This window comes from Procambarus clarkii, chromosome 15, assembly GCF_040958095.1.
Source record: "Procambarus clarkii isolate CNS0578487 chromosome 15, FALCON_Pclarkii_2.0, whole genome shotgun sequence".
Classification (NCBI taxonomy): domain Eukaryota; kingdom Metazoa; phylum Arthropoda; class Malacostraca; order Decapoda; family Cambaridae; genus Procambarus; species Procambarus clarkii.
Genome location: NC_091164.1, coordinates 20294461 through 20313061, shown reverse-complemented (window position 1 = coordinate 20313061; position 18601 = coordinate 20294461). Strand labels below are relative to the sequence as shown.

At 41.1% G+C, this 18601-nt stretch overlaps 1 protein-coding gene across 1 annotated transcript; it reads left to right on the top strand.

The window, feature by feature from the left end:
- Positions 1-3414: 3414 nt before the first annotated feature.
- On the top strand, positions 3415-4434 carry LOC123759169 (uncharacterized). The gene has a single exon (XM_045744044.2). The coding sequence runs from the start codon at positions 3415-3417 to the stop codon at positions 4432-4434; it is 1020 nt and encodes a 339-aa protein (XP_045600000.2).
- Positions 4435-18601: the final 14167 nt, after the last annotated feature.

The window sequence follows — 18601 nt, the reverse complement described above, 5'->3', positions numbered from 1 at the left end:
TGGCGAGTTCAAGTTTGAGTTTCATAGTTGCCAAGTCATGTTTATCTGCAATAGAATAAGTTTCGTGAGTTTCAGAGTCAATTGTCCCTTCATCTAAGAGGTGATCCATAACTATGTTATGTAATTCATTTTTGTTGGCTCCATGGGGAGCCAACATCTAGTTGATACTCGTGTGCAAGAGTTTGTAATTCAGTCCTTCTGGCACGACATAAGGTCCCTATTTCACCTGCTGGATCGTTACGGAAAGCTTGGAGAGGAAACATTGTGAAAGATAGCAAATAAATGTACAACGAATATAGTTGTGATATGGTAAATGTCAGAAACAGGATAACGTGGCAACTGGTAACTATCCTGTGGAATTTTAATCTTGAACAATTAACATTAATTATAGGATGGTAAATGATTAGTCAATCAAAGTCGCAGGAAATCTTGTACCCGGGACTCAATGTAAGAGAATAAGGGCAAGAAAATCCTACTTAATAAGTGAAACTGAGTTTCTAAAACACATGAAACATTTAATTGCTCCAAAAGTGAATTAGGTAGTCCAAGAATGTAGCCATACCTTGCCGAGTCTCTACCGGACATAAGCAAAGGTTTCCCACTAAATGAATATGATACTTACAGAATTAGCGAACTTTGTGCTCTGTAAAAAGAAAGCTAATTCCCTACCTAAGTAAATATCATTATCTCTGACCGACATGTAGGGGTGCGAGTGTCAACTGGTGATGAGAACTGCTGCTGAGGTCCCAGCTCAGCAATGTAGTCCGTGCTAGAGGAACTATGGCCCTCCTATCCTCCTTCGGTCAGATTGCAGAAGATAGGGTGTACCACAATGATGATCTGCCGATAATGTGAGAAATATCCTAGGGACAAAAGGTGGTAAACACGAGTAATAACACTGAGGGAGAGATGACCAATTAAGAGAATGACTGAGGCCTACAGTCACCACGTAATCCAAAGTTATCCCACACTAACCATATGCTACTCTCGGAATGCACAATACACACAGCACCATATAAATATAAAAATTAGTGATAATATTGAAAAGCAACTTTAGCAAAGCAAAGTAAGCTTACCACAAATTGACGTTCTGGTACTAGTACCTGAGTGAAGCTCCCGGACAGGCCCCCATTAAATGTGACGGGAAAGTGTTGGAGTATAGATGTTCGGCATTCCTTCAATGGCAGGTGTCGATGCCTGGTCACACTTACAAAAAAAAGATAGACTGCTTGCCTGTTGTCTGTGGTAAGTTAGAGGGAGGAACACGTAAAACACAAAGTATGAACAATGAAACTTTAATATATTTACTTTAAACATAAACGAAAATAAAGACAAATCTCGGGTAAATGACTAGTGCAATAAAATGATAAAGATAAATGCAAAAACACAATAGATTAAATATTATAATGGAGAAATGGTGCTGAGAATATCGGCTTTAGCTGAGACCTCCCTTAGTATACAAAAGCCAGAGAGCCTAGTATGCCAGAGAGAGATGTCAACTCTAAGAGCACAAAGAATGTGCTCTTAAAGTTGAATGTGCCAGAATGTCGTACTCGGCTTGCTATGCAATGCCCGATTTGCCTAATAAGCCAAGTTTTCCTGAATTAATATATTTTCTCAATTTGTTTTCTTATGAAATGAAAAAAGCTATCCATTTCATTATGTATGAGGTCAATTTTTTTTATCGGAGTTAAAATTAACGTAGATATATGACCGAACCTAACCAACCCTACCTAACCTAACCTAACCTATCTTTATAGGTTAGGTTAGGTAGCCGAAAAAGTTATGTTAGGTTAGGTAGTTGAAAAACAATTAATTCATGAAAACTGGGCTTAATAGGCAAATCGGGCCTTGCATAGTAGGCAGAGAAGTGCGTTCTGGCTATTAGGTACGACATATATATATATATATATATATATATATATATATATATATATATATATATATATATATATATATATATATATATATATATATATATATGCGAACAAGCCTGAATGGTCCCCAGGACAATATGCAACTGAAAACTCACACCCCAGAAGTGACTCGAACCCATACTCCCAGGAGCAAACGCAACTGGTATGTACAAGACGCCTTAATCCACTTGACCATCATGACCGGACAAAATGAGGTGATAGCCGAGGCTATTTGAACCACCCCACCGCCGGCACTCGGATAGTAATCTTGGGCATAGCATTTTACCAAATCACCTCATTCTTTGGGGCACACGTGAGGAACACAAATGCGAACAAGCCTGAATGGTCCCCAGGACAATATGCAACTGAAAACTCACACCCCAGAAGTGACTCGAACCCATACTCCCAGGAGCAAACGCAACTGGTATGTACAAGACGCCTTAATCCACTTGACCATCACGACCGGACAAATGAATTATATGGGTTCGGCAATTATATTATATGGGTGGGAGTATGGGTATATATATATATATATATATATATATATATATATATATATATATATATATATATATATATATATATATAACACATTATAAATTGTGTAACTACCGTCAAAAGAGTGTCATTGGCTTAGCTAAACATATTAAAGGGTTCAGTTTCTGAACCGATTACGTGCCTCTGTAATCTTTTACACCATCGCCCACGGGAAGGGTATGGGGGTGCATAATAAGGAAAGAAAGTGACTTAAAAGTAAACTTATTTATAAACGATTATCCTTATTAAACTTACCAATAAAACTGGATTCTACTCGATGCATTAATAAGTGGAAATTATTCCCCGAGGCAAGCTAGCTGACACAACACTGCCATGGTTCTAGGGAGAATTCGGGCGATACTACGCCTTAACTAAATAATGTTAATGTCACTACACTACTGGTAAGTAGTGTTAGTAATATATAATGCGTAGTACAGGAATTGCTTCTTAAAGTACTGGGTGTTAGTAATTAAGCGTTGCAAATTTCCAACAGTGACCATGAAGAAGGTATTGACGATGCTGATCTTGCTGAGGGTGTTCATGGTGCTGACCATGCTGAGTGTGTTGATGGTGCTGACCATGCTGAGTGTGTTGATGGTGCTGACCATGCAAGGGGGTTGGCAGTGCTGACCATGCAGAGGGTGATGATAGTGCTGAGCATGCTGAGTGTGTTGAAGGTGCTAACAATGCTGATTGTGTTGATGATGCTGACCATGCAAGGGAGGTTGACGGTGCTGACCATGAAAAGAGTGTTGATGGTGGTGACAATGAAAAGGGCGTTAACGGTAGTGACCATGAATAGGGTGTTGATGGTTGTGACCATAAAGAGGGTGTTGATGGAGCTGACCATGCTGAGGGTGCTAACTACCCCGAGGCTAACAATGCAAAGGTGGTGACGGTGCTGACCATGATGAGGGTGCTGCCAGTGCTGACCATGCTGAATGTGTAAACTGTACTGACCATGCCGAGGGTGATGACAGTTTTCACCATGCTGAGTGTAGTGATGGTAATGACAATGCTGAGTGTGTTGAGGGTGCTGAACATACTGAGTGTATTTTGGTGCACACCATGCAATGGGAGGGGCGGTTACCAAGCAGAGGGTGCTGACCATGCTGAGTGTGTTGACGGTGCTGATCATGATGAGTATGTTGATAAAGCTAACCATGCTGAGGGTGTTGACAGTGCTGACCATGCTGAGATCTTTGATGGTCCTAACCATGCAGAGGGTGTTAACGGTGCTGACCATTCAGAGAGTGTTAACGATGCTGACCATTCAGAGAGTGTTAACGGTGCTGACCATTCAGAGAGTGTTAACGATGCTGACCATTCAGAGAGTGTTAACGGTGCTGACCATTCAGAGGGTGTTAACGGTGCTGACTATTCAGAGAGTGTTAACGGTGCTGACCATTCAGAGAGTGTTAACGATGCTGACCATTCAGAGAGTGTTAACGGTGCTGACCATTCAGAGAGTGTTAACGGTGCTGACCATTCAGAGAGTGTTAACGGTGCTGACCATTCAGAGAGTGTTAACGGTGCTGACCATTCAGAGAGTGTTAACGGTGCTGACCATTCAGAGGGTGTTAACGGTGCTGACCATTCAGAGAGTGTTAACGGTGCTGACCATTCAGAGGGTGTTAACGGTGCTGACCATTCAGAGAGTGTTAACGGTGCTGACCATTCAGAGAGTGTTAACGGTGCTGACCATTCAGAGAGTGTTAACGGTGCTGACCATTCAGAGGGTGTTAACGGTGCTGACCATTCAGAGAGTGTTAACGGTGCTGACCATTCAGAGGGTGTTAACGGTGCTGACCATTCAGAGAGTGTTAACGGTGCTGACCATTCAGAGAGTGTTAACGGTGCTGACCATTCAGAGGGTGTTAACGGTGCTGACCATTCAGAGGGTGTTAACGGTGCTGACCATTCAGAGGGTGTTAACGGTGCTGACCATTCAGAGGGTGTTAACCGTGCTGACCATTCTTAGGGTGTTGAAGGTATTGACCATGCTGAGTGTGGTGATGGTGCTGACCATGCTGAGTGTTTTGATAGTGCTGACTATTTATTTATTTATTTATTTATTTATTTATTTATTTATTTATTTATTTATTTATTTATTTATTTATTTATTTATTTATTTAAATACATGAAGGTATATTGGGTTTGTGAGACTACATAACATAGTATTTACAATCTTGTAAAGCCACTAGTATGCGCAGCGTTTCAGGCAGGTCCTTAATCTAACAGATAATTTTAAGTAGGTAAATTCTAGCAGAATTAATAAAATGATAACAGATACATTGCAAGAAAAAATGAGATGGGAGAGATTAGTAAGTATATTAAAGCACATTGGTATATTAAAGCTCTGATTGATTACATTGACAGCTTGATTGGTAATTAAAACAAGATTAATAGGCACCATACAGCAGATTGATAGCACATATAAAAAGACAGCAATGATTACAATGGTAAAGATGTTCGGATTGGGTACATAAAGATTGGGAGATTGGGAGATTGGGTAGCAATAGATACAGTGCAATTTTAAAGCAACAAGGTAAAAAACTATGAAGATGAAATTAGGTACTTTTTAGTTTTGTTTTTGAAGGATGCAAAAGTTGGACAGCTTTTCAAGTCATTAGGTAATGAGTTCCATAGACTGGGTCCCTTTATTTGCATTGAGTGTTTACACAGATTAAGTTTGACTCTGGGGATATCAAAGAGATATTTATTTCTGGTGTGGTGATAATGGGTCCTATTACATCTGTCCAGGGAGAGTTTCAGAGCAGGATTTGCATTTAAGAACAGGGTTTTGTAAATGCAGTTGACACAAGAGAATTTGTGGAGTGAGATTATGTTTAGCATGTTTAGGGAGTTAAACAAGGGGGCTGAGTGTTGTCTGAAAGCAGAATTTTTTCTGCTATATGTATTATTCTGATAGCAGATATTTGCTTGGTGATGATGCACTTGAGGTGGTTTGCAGTGGTTGAACCCCATGCACAGATACCATAATTAAGATAGGGATAGATTAGTGCATAATATAGAGAGATGAGAGCAGAGTTAGGTACATAATATCTGATTTTGGAGAGTATACCAACTGTTTTAGAGACTTTCTTAGTTATGTGTTGTATGTGGGTACTGAAGTTGAGTCTCTTGTCTAGGAATAGGCCAAGAAACTTTCCATCATTTTTATTGGTAATGTTTACATTGTCTATCTGAAGCTGTATTGCATTTGTAGATTTACTTCCAAATAGGATGAAGTAGGTCTTTTCCATGTTACGTGTTAGTTTGTTGGTTGACATCCATAAGTGGACTTTTTTTAGTTTATTATTAACAACATTATTTAGTGTATGTGGGTTGGGGTTAGAGTAGATGAGGGTAGTATCATCAGCAAACAATATAGGTTTCAGAATGTTAGAGACATTAGGCAGATCATTGATGTATATAAGAAATAGGAGAGGTCCCAAGATGCTGCCCTGTGGCACTCCAACGGTTATTGGTAGAGTGGGAGAGGTTATATTATTGATGGCTACACATTGGCGTCTATCACTAAGATAGGATTGGATATAGTCCAGTGCATGGCCTCGAATTCCATAATGATGGAGTTTACTTAAGAGGTAATTGTGATTAACAGTATCAAAGGCCTTTCTCAGGTCAATGAAGAGTCCAATCGGAAACTCATTTTTGTGAAGGGCTGAGTAAATTATATCAAGGAGACTAATAATTGCATCGTTGGTACTCTTTTGGGAGTGGAAGCCAAACTGACAGGGTCTAAGAATGTCGAATTTTACCTGGTAGGAGTAGAGCTGTTTGTAGATAATTTTTAAAAATATTTTTGATAGTATGGGTATTAGGGAGCCGGTCGGCCGAGTGGACAGCACACTGGGCTTGTGATCCTGTGGTCCCGGGTTCGATCCCGGGCGCCGGAGAGAAACAATGGGCAGAATTTCTTTCACCCTATGCCCCTGTTACCTAGCAGTAAAATAAGTACCTGGGTGTTAGTCAGCTGTCACGGGCTGCTTCCTGGGGGTGGAGGCCTGGTCGAGGACCGGGCCGCGGGGACACTAAAGCCCCGAAATCATCTCAAGATAACCTCAAGATGGGTAGGTTTGATATTGGTCTATAATTGTTTATGTCAGACGGATTACCTCCTTTATGAACTGACGTTACTCTAGCTTTTTTAAGGATATCAGGGAAGGTATGACACTCAAGGGATTTGTTGAACAGCAGAGCTATAGGTGGCGCAAGGACATGGGAGGCTCTCTTGTATACAATGGATGGGATTTCACTGATGTTCCCAGCTTTGGTTTTTAGTGAGTGTATGATGGACACAACATCTGTCGGGCTGACTAGGGAAAGGAGAAGAGAGTTTGGATAGCTGCCTGAGAGATATGTGTTGATATGTGTCTGAGTCTGTGGGATTTTACTGGCAAGGTTAGCACTAACCGATGAAAAGAAGCTATTAAATTCATTTGCTATTTCTAAATCAGTTGATGGTGTAAAGCCATCCTTAGAGAGTGTTATCTGGTTGTGGGAGTGTTGTTTAGTTCCTAGGCTATTAGAGATGATAGTCCATGTGCTTTTCATGTTGCCTTTTGCTTCATTGAATCTAGTCACATAATATGAAAGTTTTGCTTTTCTTATGATACTGGTAAGCACACATGAGTATCTTTTACCTACTTCATTTATAACTAGACCAATCCTGAATTTCTTTTCATATTCATGTTTTTTGTTGATTGATTTGAGTATTGCCACTTGTGAGTCACGGATTGTTTATTCTTTTGCCAGTTACTTCTTTGGTAAGGAGGGGACAGTGAGTGTTGTAGAGGCTTAGAGTTTTGGAGAGAAAGAGATTAGTTAGTGAGTTTATATCCTGTGTATTATTGAATTCAGATTCCCAGTTAATATTGTGAAGTGCATTAGAGAGAGATTACCTAAAGCTGATTCACTGTGTAGCCTGAATGAGAGTTTCTTGCTTTCTGGTGGTATTGTGTCCATGTTTGCTATGAGGATGGTAGGATAGTGGTCAGTTGTTCTGTCATAGATTACCCCAGATGTAAGGGGAGCTGTTATATTAGTCCATAAGTGATCCAAGGTAGTGGCAGATGTTTGAGTGACTCGGGTGGGCTTGGTGATTGTGAGGCTTAGCATACAGGAGTGCATACTGTTACGGAAATAGTCAACTGGAGGGTTATTTTGAAGACCCAGGTCAATATTGAAATCACCTCCTAGATTGATTTTTGTTGAGATTGTTATTTATGATAAGATTCCTTACGTTGTCTGAGAATGAAGCTATGTTGGTATTAGAAAAGCTATAGATGTCACCGATAGTCATGGAGGATTTAAGGGATTTACTGGAGAACTTGGCAAAGAAATATTCACAATAGTCGTCTCTATCACTAATGACACTATTGCAGATGAAGGCATCTTTGTAATATATTGTTGTGCCACCTCCTTTTTTTTTATCAGGCCTTCAGTTATGATTGGCTTTATAACCAGCTAAGTTGTAGAGTTGGGTATAGTTTTTACTTAGCCAAGTTTCTGTTAAAATGGTGAATGATAATTTAGTACCTAGTGCTGTGAGTAGTGCATTTATATCATCAAAATGTTTACCAAGTGATCTAACATTTTTGTTGTAAACTGATAAGCAGGTGCTATTTAGGAATTAGTTTTTTGCAAGATTTGCTGTGTAATACCTGCAATAATGATGATCAATGTGCTAATATGTGTGGATATGAGACAGAAGATTTCGATCAGGATCAATATCAGTATGCATATAGATGCAATAATGTCACGATACAATTAGACAAGCAATTACAGGAACAGTTAAATATTAAATCTGCTGTAAATAGAAAGTAATTATAGCAAAACACAACAATAAATGTAAGTACACAAAAAAAAGAAACAATTTGAAGTAGAGTAAAGATCACCGTAGATAGCCAAGAAGGATACAGAAGTTAGGTTAAGAGAGAAGAAAAAATCAGTATACTGACAAGAGTAATATATAGCAAAAAATAATGAGACAAATAATAATCGTAAAGTAAAAATAATCTTAAAATTCAATTATTTAATATAGCTTTGTTTGTGACCCTTTAATTAGTATGAACTTCTGAAAACAAAATGAGCTCAATAATTAATTACAATAAATGATGTATAAATCAAATTACAATTAAATTGATTTTTTTTTTAAATAACAGGGTAAGATTATATTTATGAGCAAGATTTTACTATGACATTGAAGTAGATGCTTACATAAATACAAAATCTGCTGTAATTAGAGAATTAATATAGCAAAACACAACAAAAAATGCAAGTATACAAAAATTGAAACAATTAGAAGTAGAATAAAGATCACTCGATAGCAGTGATCACTATGATGAGTGTGTGGATGGTGCTAACTATGCTGAGGGTGTTGATGGTGCTGACCATGCTGAGTGTGTTGATGGTGCTCTCTATGCTTTGTGAGTTGACAATGCTGAGGGTATTGATGGTGCTAATCATATTGAGGGTGTTGACTGTGCTGACCATGCTGTGTGTGTTAATGGTGCTGACCACGCTAAGGGTGTTCACAGTGCTGATCATGATGAGTGTGTTGATGCTGCTGACAATGCAGAGGCTGATGACGGTGCTGACCATGCTAAGTGAGTTGATGGTGCTGACCATGCTAGGTGTGTTGGTGGTGCTGAGCATGCAAAAGGGCGTTGACAATGCTGAGGGTGTTGACTGTACCACCTAGTTCTCACCTAGTTGTGTTTGCGGGGGTTGAGCTCTGGCTCTTTGGTCCCGCCTCTCAACCGTCAATCAACAGGTGTACAGATTCCTGAGCCTATCGGGCTCTGTCATATCTACACTTGAAACTGTGTATGGATGCAGCCTCCACCACATCACCCCCTAATGCATTCCATTTGTCAACCACTCTGACACTAAAAAAGTACTTTCTAATATCTCTGTGGCTCATTTGGGCACTCAGTTTCCACCTGTGTCCCCATGTGCGTGTTCCCCTTGTGTTAAATAGACTGTCTTTATCTACCCTATCAATTCCCTTCAGAATCTTGAATGTGGTGATCATGTCCCCCCTAACTCTTCTGTCTTCCAGTGAAGTGAGGTTTAATTCCCGTAGTCTCTCCTCGTAGCTCATACCTCTCAGCTCGGGTACTAGTCTGGTGGCAAACCTTTGAACCTTTTCCAGTTTAGTCTTATCCTTCACAAGATATGGACACCATGCTGGGGCTGCATGCTCCAGGATTGGCCTGACATATGTGGCATACAAAGTTCTGAATGATTCTTTACACAAGTTTCTGAATGCCGTTCGTATGTTGGCCTGCCTGGCATATGCCGCTGATGTTATCCTCTTGATATGTGCTCCAGGAGACAGGTCTGGCGTGATATCAACCCCCAAGTCTTTTTCCCAAGTCAGCATGGTCACGGTGTTGACCATGCTGAGCGTGTTGACGGTGATGACCATGCTGAGTGTGTTGACGGTGCTGACCATGCTGAGTGTGTTGATGGTACTGACCATGCTGAGAGTGTTGAGGGTGCTGGCCATGCTGAGTGTGTTGACGGTGCTGACCATACAGAGGGGGTTGACGGTGCTGACCATGCTCAGTGTGTTGATGGTGCTGACCATACAGAGGGTGTTGACGGTGGTGACCATGCTGTGTGTATTGATGGAGAAGTCCATGCTGAGTGTGTTGATGGTTTTACCATGCTGAGTGTAATGATGATACTGACAGTGTTAAGTGTGTTGATGGTGCAGACCATGCTTAAGGTGTTGACGGTGCTGAGCATGCTTAAGGTATTGACGGTGCTGAGCATGCTCAGTGTGTTGACGGTTGTGATCATGTTTAGTGTGTTGTCGGTGCTGACCATTCAGAGTGCCTTGACGGTTGTGACCATGCCACGGGTGTCCATGGTGCCTGACTATGCAGAGGGGTGTTAACGGTGCTGACCATGCTCAGTGTGTTGAGGGTGCTGACCATTCTCAGTGTGTTGATGGTGCTGACCATGCTGAGAGTGTTGAGGAGTCTGACCATGTTGAGTGTGTTGATGTTGCTGAACTTGCTGAATGAGTTGTCCCTGCTGAGGGTGTTGATGGTGCTGACCATTCTGAGGGTGTTGGCTGTGCTGACCATTGTTATGACCCCATGCAGCCTGTTGGAACAGGTCTAGCCAGTGAGAGTTACTCTGTTTTCCGGACTGGAGATTAAGAAGTCAGAGGAAGACAATCTATATAAATAAAAATGGAAATGTTAGTTTGTTCAAAATCGCTAATCTGCGAAAGAACTTCACCAATTGCTTTAAAATTTTCACACAACTTCCATTCGCATCCGAGCAGGTTTTTATATACATACTATATTGATGTTACGTCTGTGATGGTAAATAAAAAACATGCTTTTTCTGAAAAACTGTGTTTTTCATGTGTTTTTCAAGTGAAGGAAATCTTCGAAACCACTTTACCGATTGCCTTGAAATTTTGACGCAGCGTTGCATTCGAATAGGCGCGTCTTTTTATATACCTACTATATAGATGCCACCCCTGTGACAGGTAAAAACATGCGTTTTTGAAAAACGGCGCCATCTGTTGCACATAATAGCAACATTGATGCTATACTAAATATGTTACGAATTCCATTTCAATGTTTCCGATTGCATTGATTTGTTTTATTTTCATAGATTTCGATTTATTTTATTTTTTAGTGAATTATTTTGTGTGACATTGTGTTGGAATTGAGCTGTGTTGTTTACCACTCCGTTCATTTCATAAGTATAAGTATAGATGCCACACCTGTGATAGGTAAAACTATGGGTCTCTTGACCAACAGCGCCATCTGTTGTATGTAAGAGCAACACACATGCTATACTAGATATGTTACAATTTCATTTCAATGTTTCTGATTGCATTGATAAATTGAATTTTCCTAGATTTTGATTTATTTTCATTTTGATTTAACTATTTGGTGTGAATTGCGTTGGAATTGAGCTGTGTTGTTTACCAGACCGTTCATTTTGTGAGAATAGTTTATTTTGTTATTTTTCTCATATTTTCATTTCATTTTTAACTGTTTTTCTTATATTTCAGTGATGGGAATATCAGATCACTTGATATTCCCAATTTTCTGATGGGAACATCCGACCATTTGGGAAGGCACCGGACGAGGGAATGGGGAATGGTGGTGATGACGAGGGGACGGAAGTGAGAGATGGTGGGGAGGATGAGGGGACAAGGGAGGGGTTAATGGTGGGGAAGGACGAGGGGACGGGGGAGTTTGGGATGGTGGGGATGAGGGGATGGGGAAAAGGAGAATGGTGGGGAGGACAAAGGGACAGGGGAGTGGAGCATGGTGGGAACGAAGAGGGGACGGTGGAGTGGGGAAGACGAGAGGACGGTGAAGAGGGGAATGGTTGGGAGGCCGAGGAGACGGGTGAGGAGGGAATGGTGTGGAGGACTGGGGGACAGGGAAGGTTGCTGTGGCTCATCAAGGCATATGCATTGCTGAGCCACAGTAATGCGTGGCGGGGTACTGCTACTATATAATAAACGTCAGTGAGTAATTTAAGAATACAAGCGAAGGATGAGCGTCTAATAAAAGTGACATGGAATGAAATGTCGATATTTTGTTGACGTGACGTGATGCTAGCAGAACGTCATGACTTTACTTGAGTAAAGTCGTCAGAGATATTTATACTTTGTTGATCTGGAAGGAGTAAGAATATAGTGCCCCTATATTCCTCTGGTTGTATTCACCTAGTTGTATTTCCGGGGGTTGTGCTCTGCTCTTTCGGCCCATCTCTCAACTGTCAATCAATCAACTGTTACTAAATTTTAACTTTTTTGTTCACACACACACACACACACACACACACACACACACACACACACACACACACACATACACACACACACACACAAAGAAGCCTATTGCAGCTGTCTAACTCCCAGGTACCTATTTACTGCTAGGTAACAGAGGCAACAGGGTGAAAGAAGCTCTGCCTATTGTTTCTTGCCGGCGCTGGGAATTGAACCCGAGCCACAGGATTACGTGTACAGCGTGCTATCTACATAGCCACCGACGCCCTGTGTTAGTAGTGAAGCGAAGGCTACTTGTTTTCAAGTGTGAGGAAGCTGTTGGGGGACGTCGCACGGCATTTCTCAGTGATTTTAATATATTAGAGGAGACCTGGAAGCGAGTGCTTGGTCGCGCCTGTGTGGGAACTCTAATTGTATGCTCCTTCAAGAGGAAGGAAGTAAGCAGAAGTTTCTGTGTGAGGCCTGCCGGGCGACTCTGTGTACTCAAGTCAGGACTGGAAGAAGCCTTGTGAAGCAGTCCTGAAGCTATTATTGTGGGCGACCTGGGTGAGTGCCCCCATGCCATAGATTTCTGTGGTAAGCTAGTACTAATCAGTTGTTAGATTAGCAAACAGTGTTTGATTGTGTGCCCAGCAATCATAGTGAACATATGTGTATATTGAGTAGAGATTTTATTGAGCCAGTGAGCTAAAATAAGCAGTTAGAGTTAAGTGAACATGATAGAGGGAGGAGTGACACATCCTCCCTTGATAGAGGCCAAGGGGCGACTGGGGAACAGAGCCCCCCCCCCCCCCCAAGGTCGTTGGCCGGACGGAAGCTCCCAGACGGGTGTTAAGACATGTTTCCAGCTGGGACTCATCCAGGATGGGGGAATACCCACCACAGTTGGACGGCGCGGTGCGGCGTTGGAGGGCGAGATTTAATGGTGAGATATTGGTTTATTACTTATGTTTTGTTAGGATTTTTTTTATCGGCATGATAATGGAATGGCAGGTTTGGGTGGTAAGAAGTTAATGAAGGAAATTCGACGGTGGAGAAGAATTAAATGCTGAACTCTGAGGAAGAGCTGAGCCCCATAGTAAGGAGTTGAACTTCAAGCAGTGAAGGGGAGCTATAAGTTTCTTTGTGCAACCAACGGATGACCGTCACTGATGTTGGAGCAGGACGTCGTTGTGCAGCAGACTGGGAGAAGGGAAGAAGTACATTTCCTGATATTTTGGAGGACCGAGGTATATACATCGTTAGTGTGCCTTTAGGAACAGAACAGAGCATCATATGGAAACATTATTATATGAGGGGCGTGCTTGAATGCTTAATGCCATGTAAGATTCAGTGTATGGTGAGAAATTGTTTTCTATGCTGAGTTTGTTGATGGTGCTGACCACGCAAGGGGGTTTAGGGTGCTGACAATGTAGAGGGTGTTGATGGTGCTGACCATACTGATGGCATTGACAGTTCTGACCATGCAGAGGGTGTTGACGATGCTGACAATGCTGAGGGTGCTGTCGGTGCAACCCGTTCTCGCAAATTCGTAAAGTCAATATTGACTTATTAACTACGTGCTTAGGTGATATTCTAAACATAATAGATACCACTAAAAAGATTCAATGAAAACACCGACCTTACTTAACCTTGTTAGTATCTTAAGATAAGCATCTTATTGCTTCGTAATTACAATTATTACTTAACCTATACCTATTATAGGTTAGGTAATAATTGTAATTACGAAGCAATAAGATGCTTATCTTAAGATACTAACAAGGTTAGGTAAGGTCGGTGTTTTCTATGAATCTTTTTAAGGGTATCTATTATGTTAAGTATGTCACCTATGCACATATTTAATAAGTCAATATTGACTTATTAAATTTGCGAGAACGGGTTGGTCGGTGCAGACCATGATGATGGTGCTGACCATGTTTAGTGTGTTGATGGTGCTGACTACGCAGAGGGTGTTGACGGTGCTAACCATGCAGAGGGTGTTGATGGTGTTGAGAAAGCATAGAGTGCTGACGGTGCAGACCATTCTGATGGTGTTGATGGAGCTGACCATGTTGAGAATGTTGATGGTGCTGACTATGCAGAGGGTGTTGATGGTGCTGACTATGAAGAGGGTGCTGACGGTGCTGACTATGCAGTGGGTGTTGACGGTGTTGACCATTCAAAGGTTGTTAATGGTGCTGACCAAGCTGAGGGTGTTGACAGTGCTGACCATGCTTAGTATGTTGATGGTACTGAACTTGCTGAGTTTCTTGGCGGCACTGACCAAGCAGAGTGTTGGGAAGAAAGCTTACTCTCTATTAATTGATTGATATTTAATTAAGAGATTAATTTAAATTAATCGAAGGACCACCCTATTTTGACTGAAAAGGGAAACAGATAAAGTTAAATGATAAGGACTGAAACACCAGTGCCTATGGATAAGAAACTATTAAAGATTAGTCTTTAAACTTCAATGGGCTGTATAATATATTAATGTTCGAGAATAAACTTTCCGTCCTTCACAAAATGGGGGGTTAATACCAGAAGTAATCTACTCCCAGTACGCTCAATGACTGGTGTCGCGATGACGTGTAACGGTTATGTTACTAAGTATTAAAGATTTGTAAACTCATAGAAGCTCTAGACGGAATAATGTTATAGTTGATAGCCTACACAAACAAATTAATGATTAAATCATACAATTTAAGGTAACTGAGAATCCATTGTGAGGTGAATGTCTTGGGTCATTGTGACTTGTAACTGATTTGTTACATGACATCACAACACAGCATCATCATGATTACTCAAATTGGATGGTAAATTATTTGCTCCTAGTCAGAGCTATAATAGGCTTGTAGTTTCCGTTTACATTGTTAAGCAGCTGCTTTAGGTGGGCGGGTGCTCGGTGGATCAGAATTGTTGTCCTCGGAAACTGTAGGTGAAGTTGGTTCTGTTAAACACTCTCGTTCTGCTAATACGAGAGGTACCAACTATAATGTTTTTATGGTAGTAGTGCCTCGGCACAAAACCCGTACTACTCTCAGGATGCCTTGGTGATCTGAGTGGATAGAGACAATTTTCCCTATAGGCCATTCTGACCTCGGTCCATCACTGTCAATCAACACTAGGTCTCCTGGTTTGAGTTGAACTTTATTATTGGGGCTCGAAGCTCCATAGTGGTACTCTTGTAGAGCTGATAGGTACTCTCGAGTCCACACCTCATTCGACCTTTCAATTACTCTCGAGAGATGTTGGTAACTTTCCACTAAGTAACTCCTAGTAACATGGGAAGGGTCAACGGGATCCTCTTCTGTCAAAGGTATCAGAGGGCTCAGCAGGCCTCCATGAATTAAATGTGAGGGACTCAGGGGTTCTCTCTGTGAGAAGTCATCTGATAGGTAAGTTAATGGGCGATTGTTGACTTGCGCCTCAATTTCCACGACGAGTGTTTGGAGTTCAGAGAAACTAATTTTCTGTCTATATAAGGTCTTCCTTAAACATTTCTTGACAGTCCCTATCATACGTTCATAGAACCCACCTTGCCAGGGGGCTCTGGGAGCTATAAATTTCCCGTGGCATTGTCGTCTCTGCATGACAGACTGCACTTCTGGATGACTCCATATCTCTCGTAAGCAGGCTTCTCCTGCCACAAAATTTGAACCATTATCGAATATCATTAGTTTAGGACAGGATCTGCGAGCTGCAAATCTACCAAAAGCTTGGATGAAGGCTTCGGCACTCATGTTAGAAGTCACTTCTAGATGTACGCCTCGTGCGGTTGCACACGTGAACAGGCAAATATAAGCTTTCACTGGTATCTTATCTGGAGTGCCAGTGAGAAGCAAGGCTCCTGTGTAATCGACACCAATGGTCTCAAAGGGACGAAGATGGACTACTCTCTCCTTAGAGAGTGGTGGAGTCCTGGGTAAGGACACACTCGAGCGTCATATCTTTTGCAGATTACACAGAACTTGATGAGTGATTTGACAGTTTGACGACCTTGGGGAAGCCAATATTTCTGTCTCAAGTCGGTGAGAGTGTCCAACACTCCACCATGCAATGTACCATATTGATGATGGTGTAAAACTAGAAGTTTTGTAATAATGTGGTGACGTGGTAGAAGGATCGGATTCTTTGTATCCAAATCAATTTCTGCATGAAGCAGACGTCCTCCACACCTTAATATATTATGAGTGTTGGTATCATACCAGATACCTAGAGACTTGGTTAATTTATCTGGAATATTTTCATATTCACTTCCATACGTCTCTTGTTGTGCACGTTTGATCAAGTAGAGGATAGGATTGGGAAACTTATGCCTGATTCCTATCTTGGCAAGAAAGTCAAACACATGTGCTGTCACTCTTAATAACTTGCTCAAGTTGGAATAATTGTGAGGATTAATAGCAGAGATTCGACGAGGTTTTGGGTCTTTTATGAGAGTAGTGATACTGGTCACTATGACTTGTGGTTTCTGTTTGGGCCACTGACCACTAACAAGCCATGAAGGTCCATTAAACTACATCGAAGACTTGATTAGCTGTTTTAAGGTTAACCCTCTTGATTAGTAATCTGCAGGATTGTCCTTAGTGGGGACATGTATAAATTTATATCCAGCAGATAATTCATGAATTTCCCTAACACGATTACTAACGTAGGGAGTTTTATTGTTGTTATTTCTTACCCATTGTAAGACTGCCTCATTGTCTGGCTACACTACGATTTCAGTAAAGTGGATATTATTGAGTGTCTTGGTCAGGCAATGAGCCAATCTTACTCCCACCAGCAATGCAATTAACTCCATTTGAGGTAAAGATCTCTTCTTGATTGGAGCAACTCTTGCTTTAGATGTGAGTAAAAATGATTGTGCACTATTGACTAAGTAGGCTGCAGCGCCATACACTTTGCCAGAGGCATCGCAAAAAACGTGCAAATTTGTGGGCAAGTTTTGTCCTGAAGCATAACGAGGAAATTTCAAAACACCTAATTGATTGAAATCCATTGCGAGTATTTGCCATTTATCTTGCAACTCAATTGGCAACGGATCATCCCATCCCATATGTTTCTGCCAGCATTCCTGCATGAGGAGTTTGCCCCTTATAAATATAGGACTAAGTAAGTCTAAAGGGTCAAATGGTTGACTGACATACGAAAGTAATTTTCTCATGGTAAGGGTTGAATTATTGGTTTGGACTGACTTGACATTCATCTCGTCAGTACCTGTATTCCATTCCACGCCCAGAACTTTGAATTGATTAGGCACCTGATAACCCGGAAATTCTCTCTTGATTATCTGGTTTAATAATTTATTGTTTGAGGTCCATGACTGTAGTGGCATATTGGCTAGTAACAACTCACGGTTAGCCTCATGGTAGATTTCTACCAATTTGGATTTGTCATTAGTAGTTCCCTGGAAATTATCGACATACAAGTTGTCACTGATCTCCGTTTTATAAGGGCTATTTTACTTCTTCAAATGTTTATCTAATGTGGCTTGAAGTAGAAACGGTGAAGAAATCGCACCGAATAGCATAGAGGCAAACCGATAGGTTATGACATCACTGTCAGGATCCAGTTAGTCCTTAATCCAGAGAAATTTGGTGTAATTACGATCCTCCTCTCGTAAGCCTACTCTAAGGAAAGCTTTACTGATATCAGCAGTATAAGTGAAAATACCAGTGCAGAATCGTAATAATACATCATGTAGCCTTTGTGTTAGGCTAGGTCCCGTTTGGAGACATTCATTCAAGGACACACTGTGTGCCTTCACTTTGGCACTACAGTTGAAGACGATACGTATTGGCGTGGTCAATGAATCTTTCACCACAGCGTGATTGGGTAAATAGTGACCTGTTTTTCGGTCATCATTATCAACAACTTCGATAAATTTACTATTGAGTTGTTGTTGAATTAATTGATGATACATGTTCAATTTATCTGGCTGTTTCTTCAGCCGTATTAATTGAGACTGTAATTGAGAGGCTGCCATGAAATAATTAACTGGAAGTTGTAGATGATTCAACTTCCATGGCAGTCTCACCCAGTATTGTTTGTCTTTATAGACAACTGAGTCCAGATATTGCTGGTAAGTCCACGTATCATCAGGGCTTGGTTTATCAGGAACAATACCTTAAGTGTCTAAATCCCACAGATGATGAACAGGTGGATCAGACTCATTATCTTCAGATATTTCTCTGAAATGTAGGGGTGACTGTTCCAAGCCTAGTCACGCCACTATTGAATTGCTAGTTTGTTTGTTGGTTGACGCTGTTTTTTTTTTTTTTTGGGGGGGGGGGGAAGCACCGGTCCAGTAAGCAATTTGCCTCCAGCAGATGACAACAAATTCATTCCGTGTTGTCTGGTGCATCCT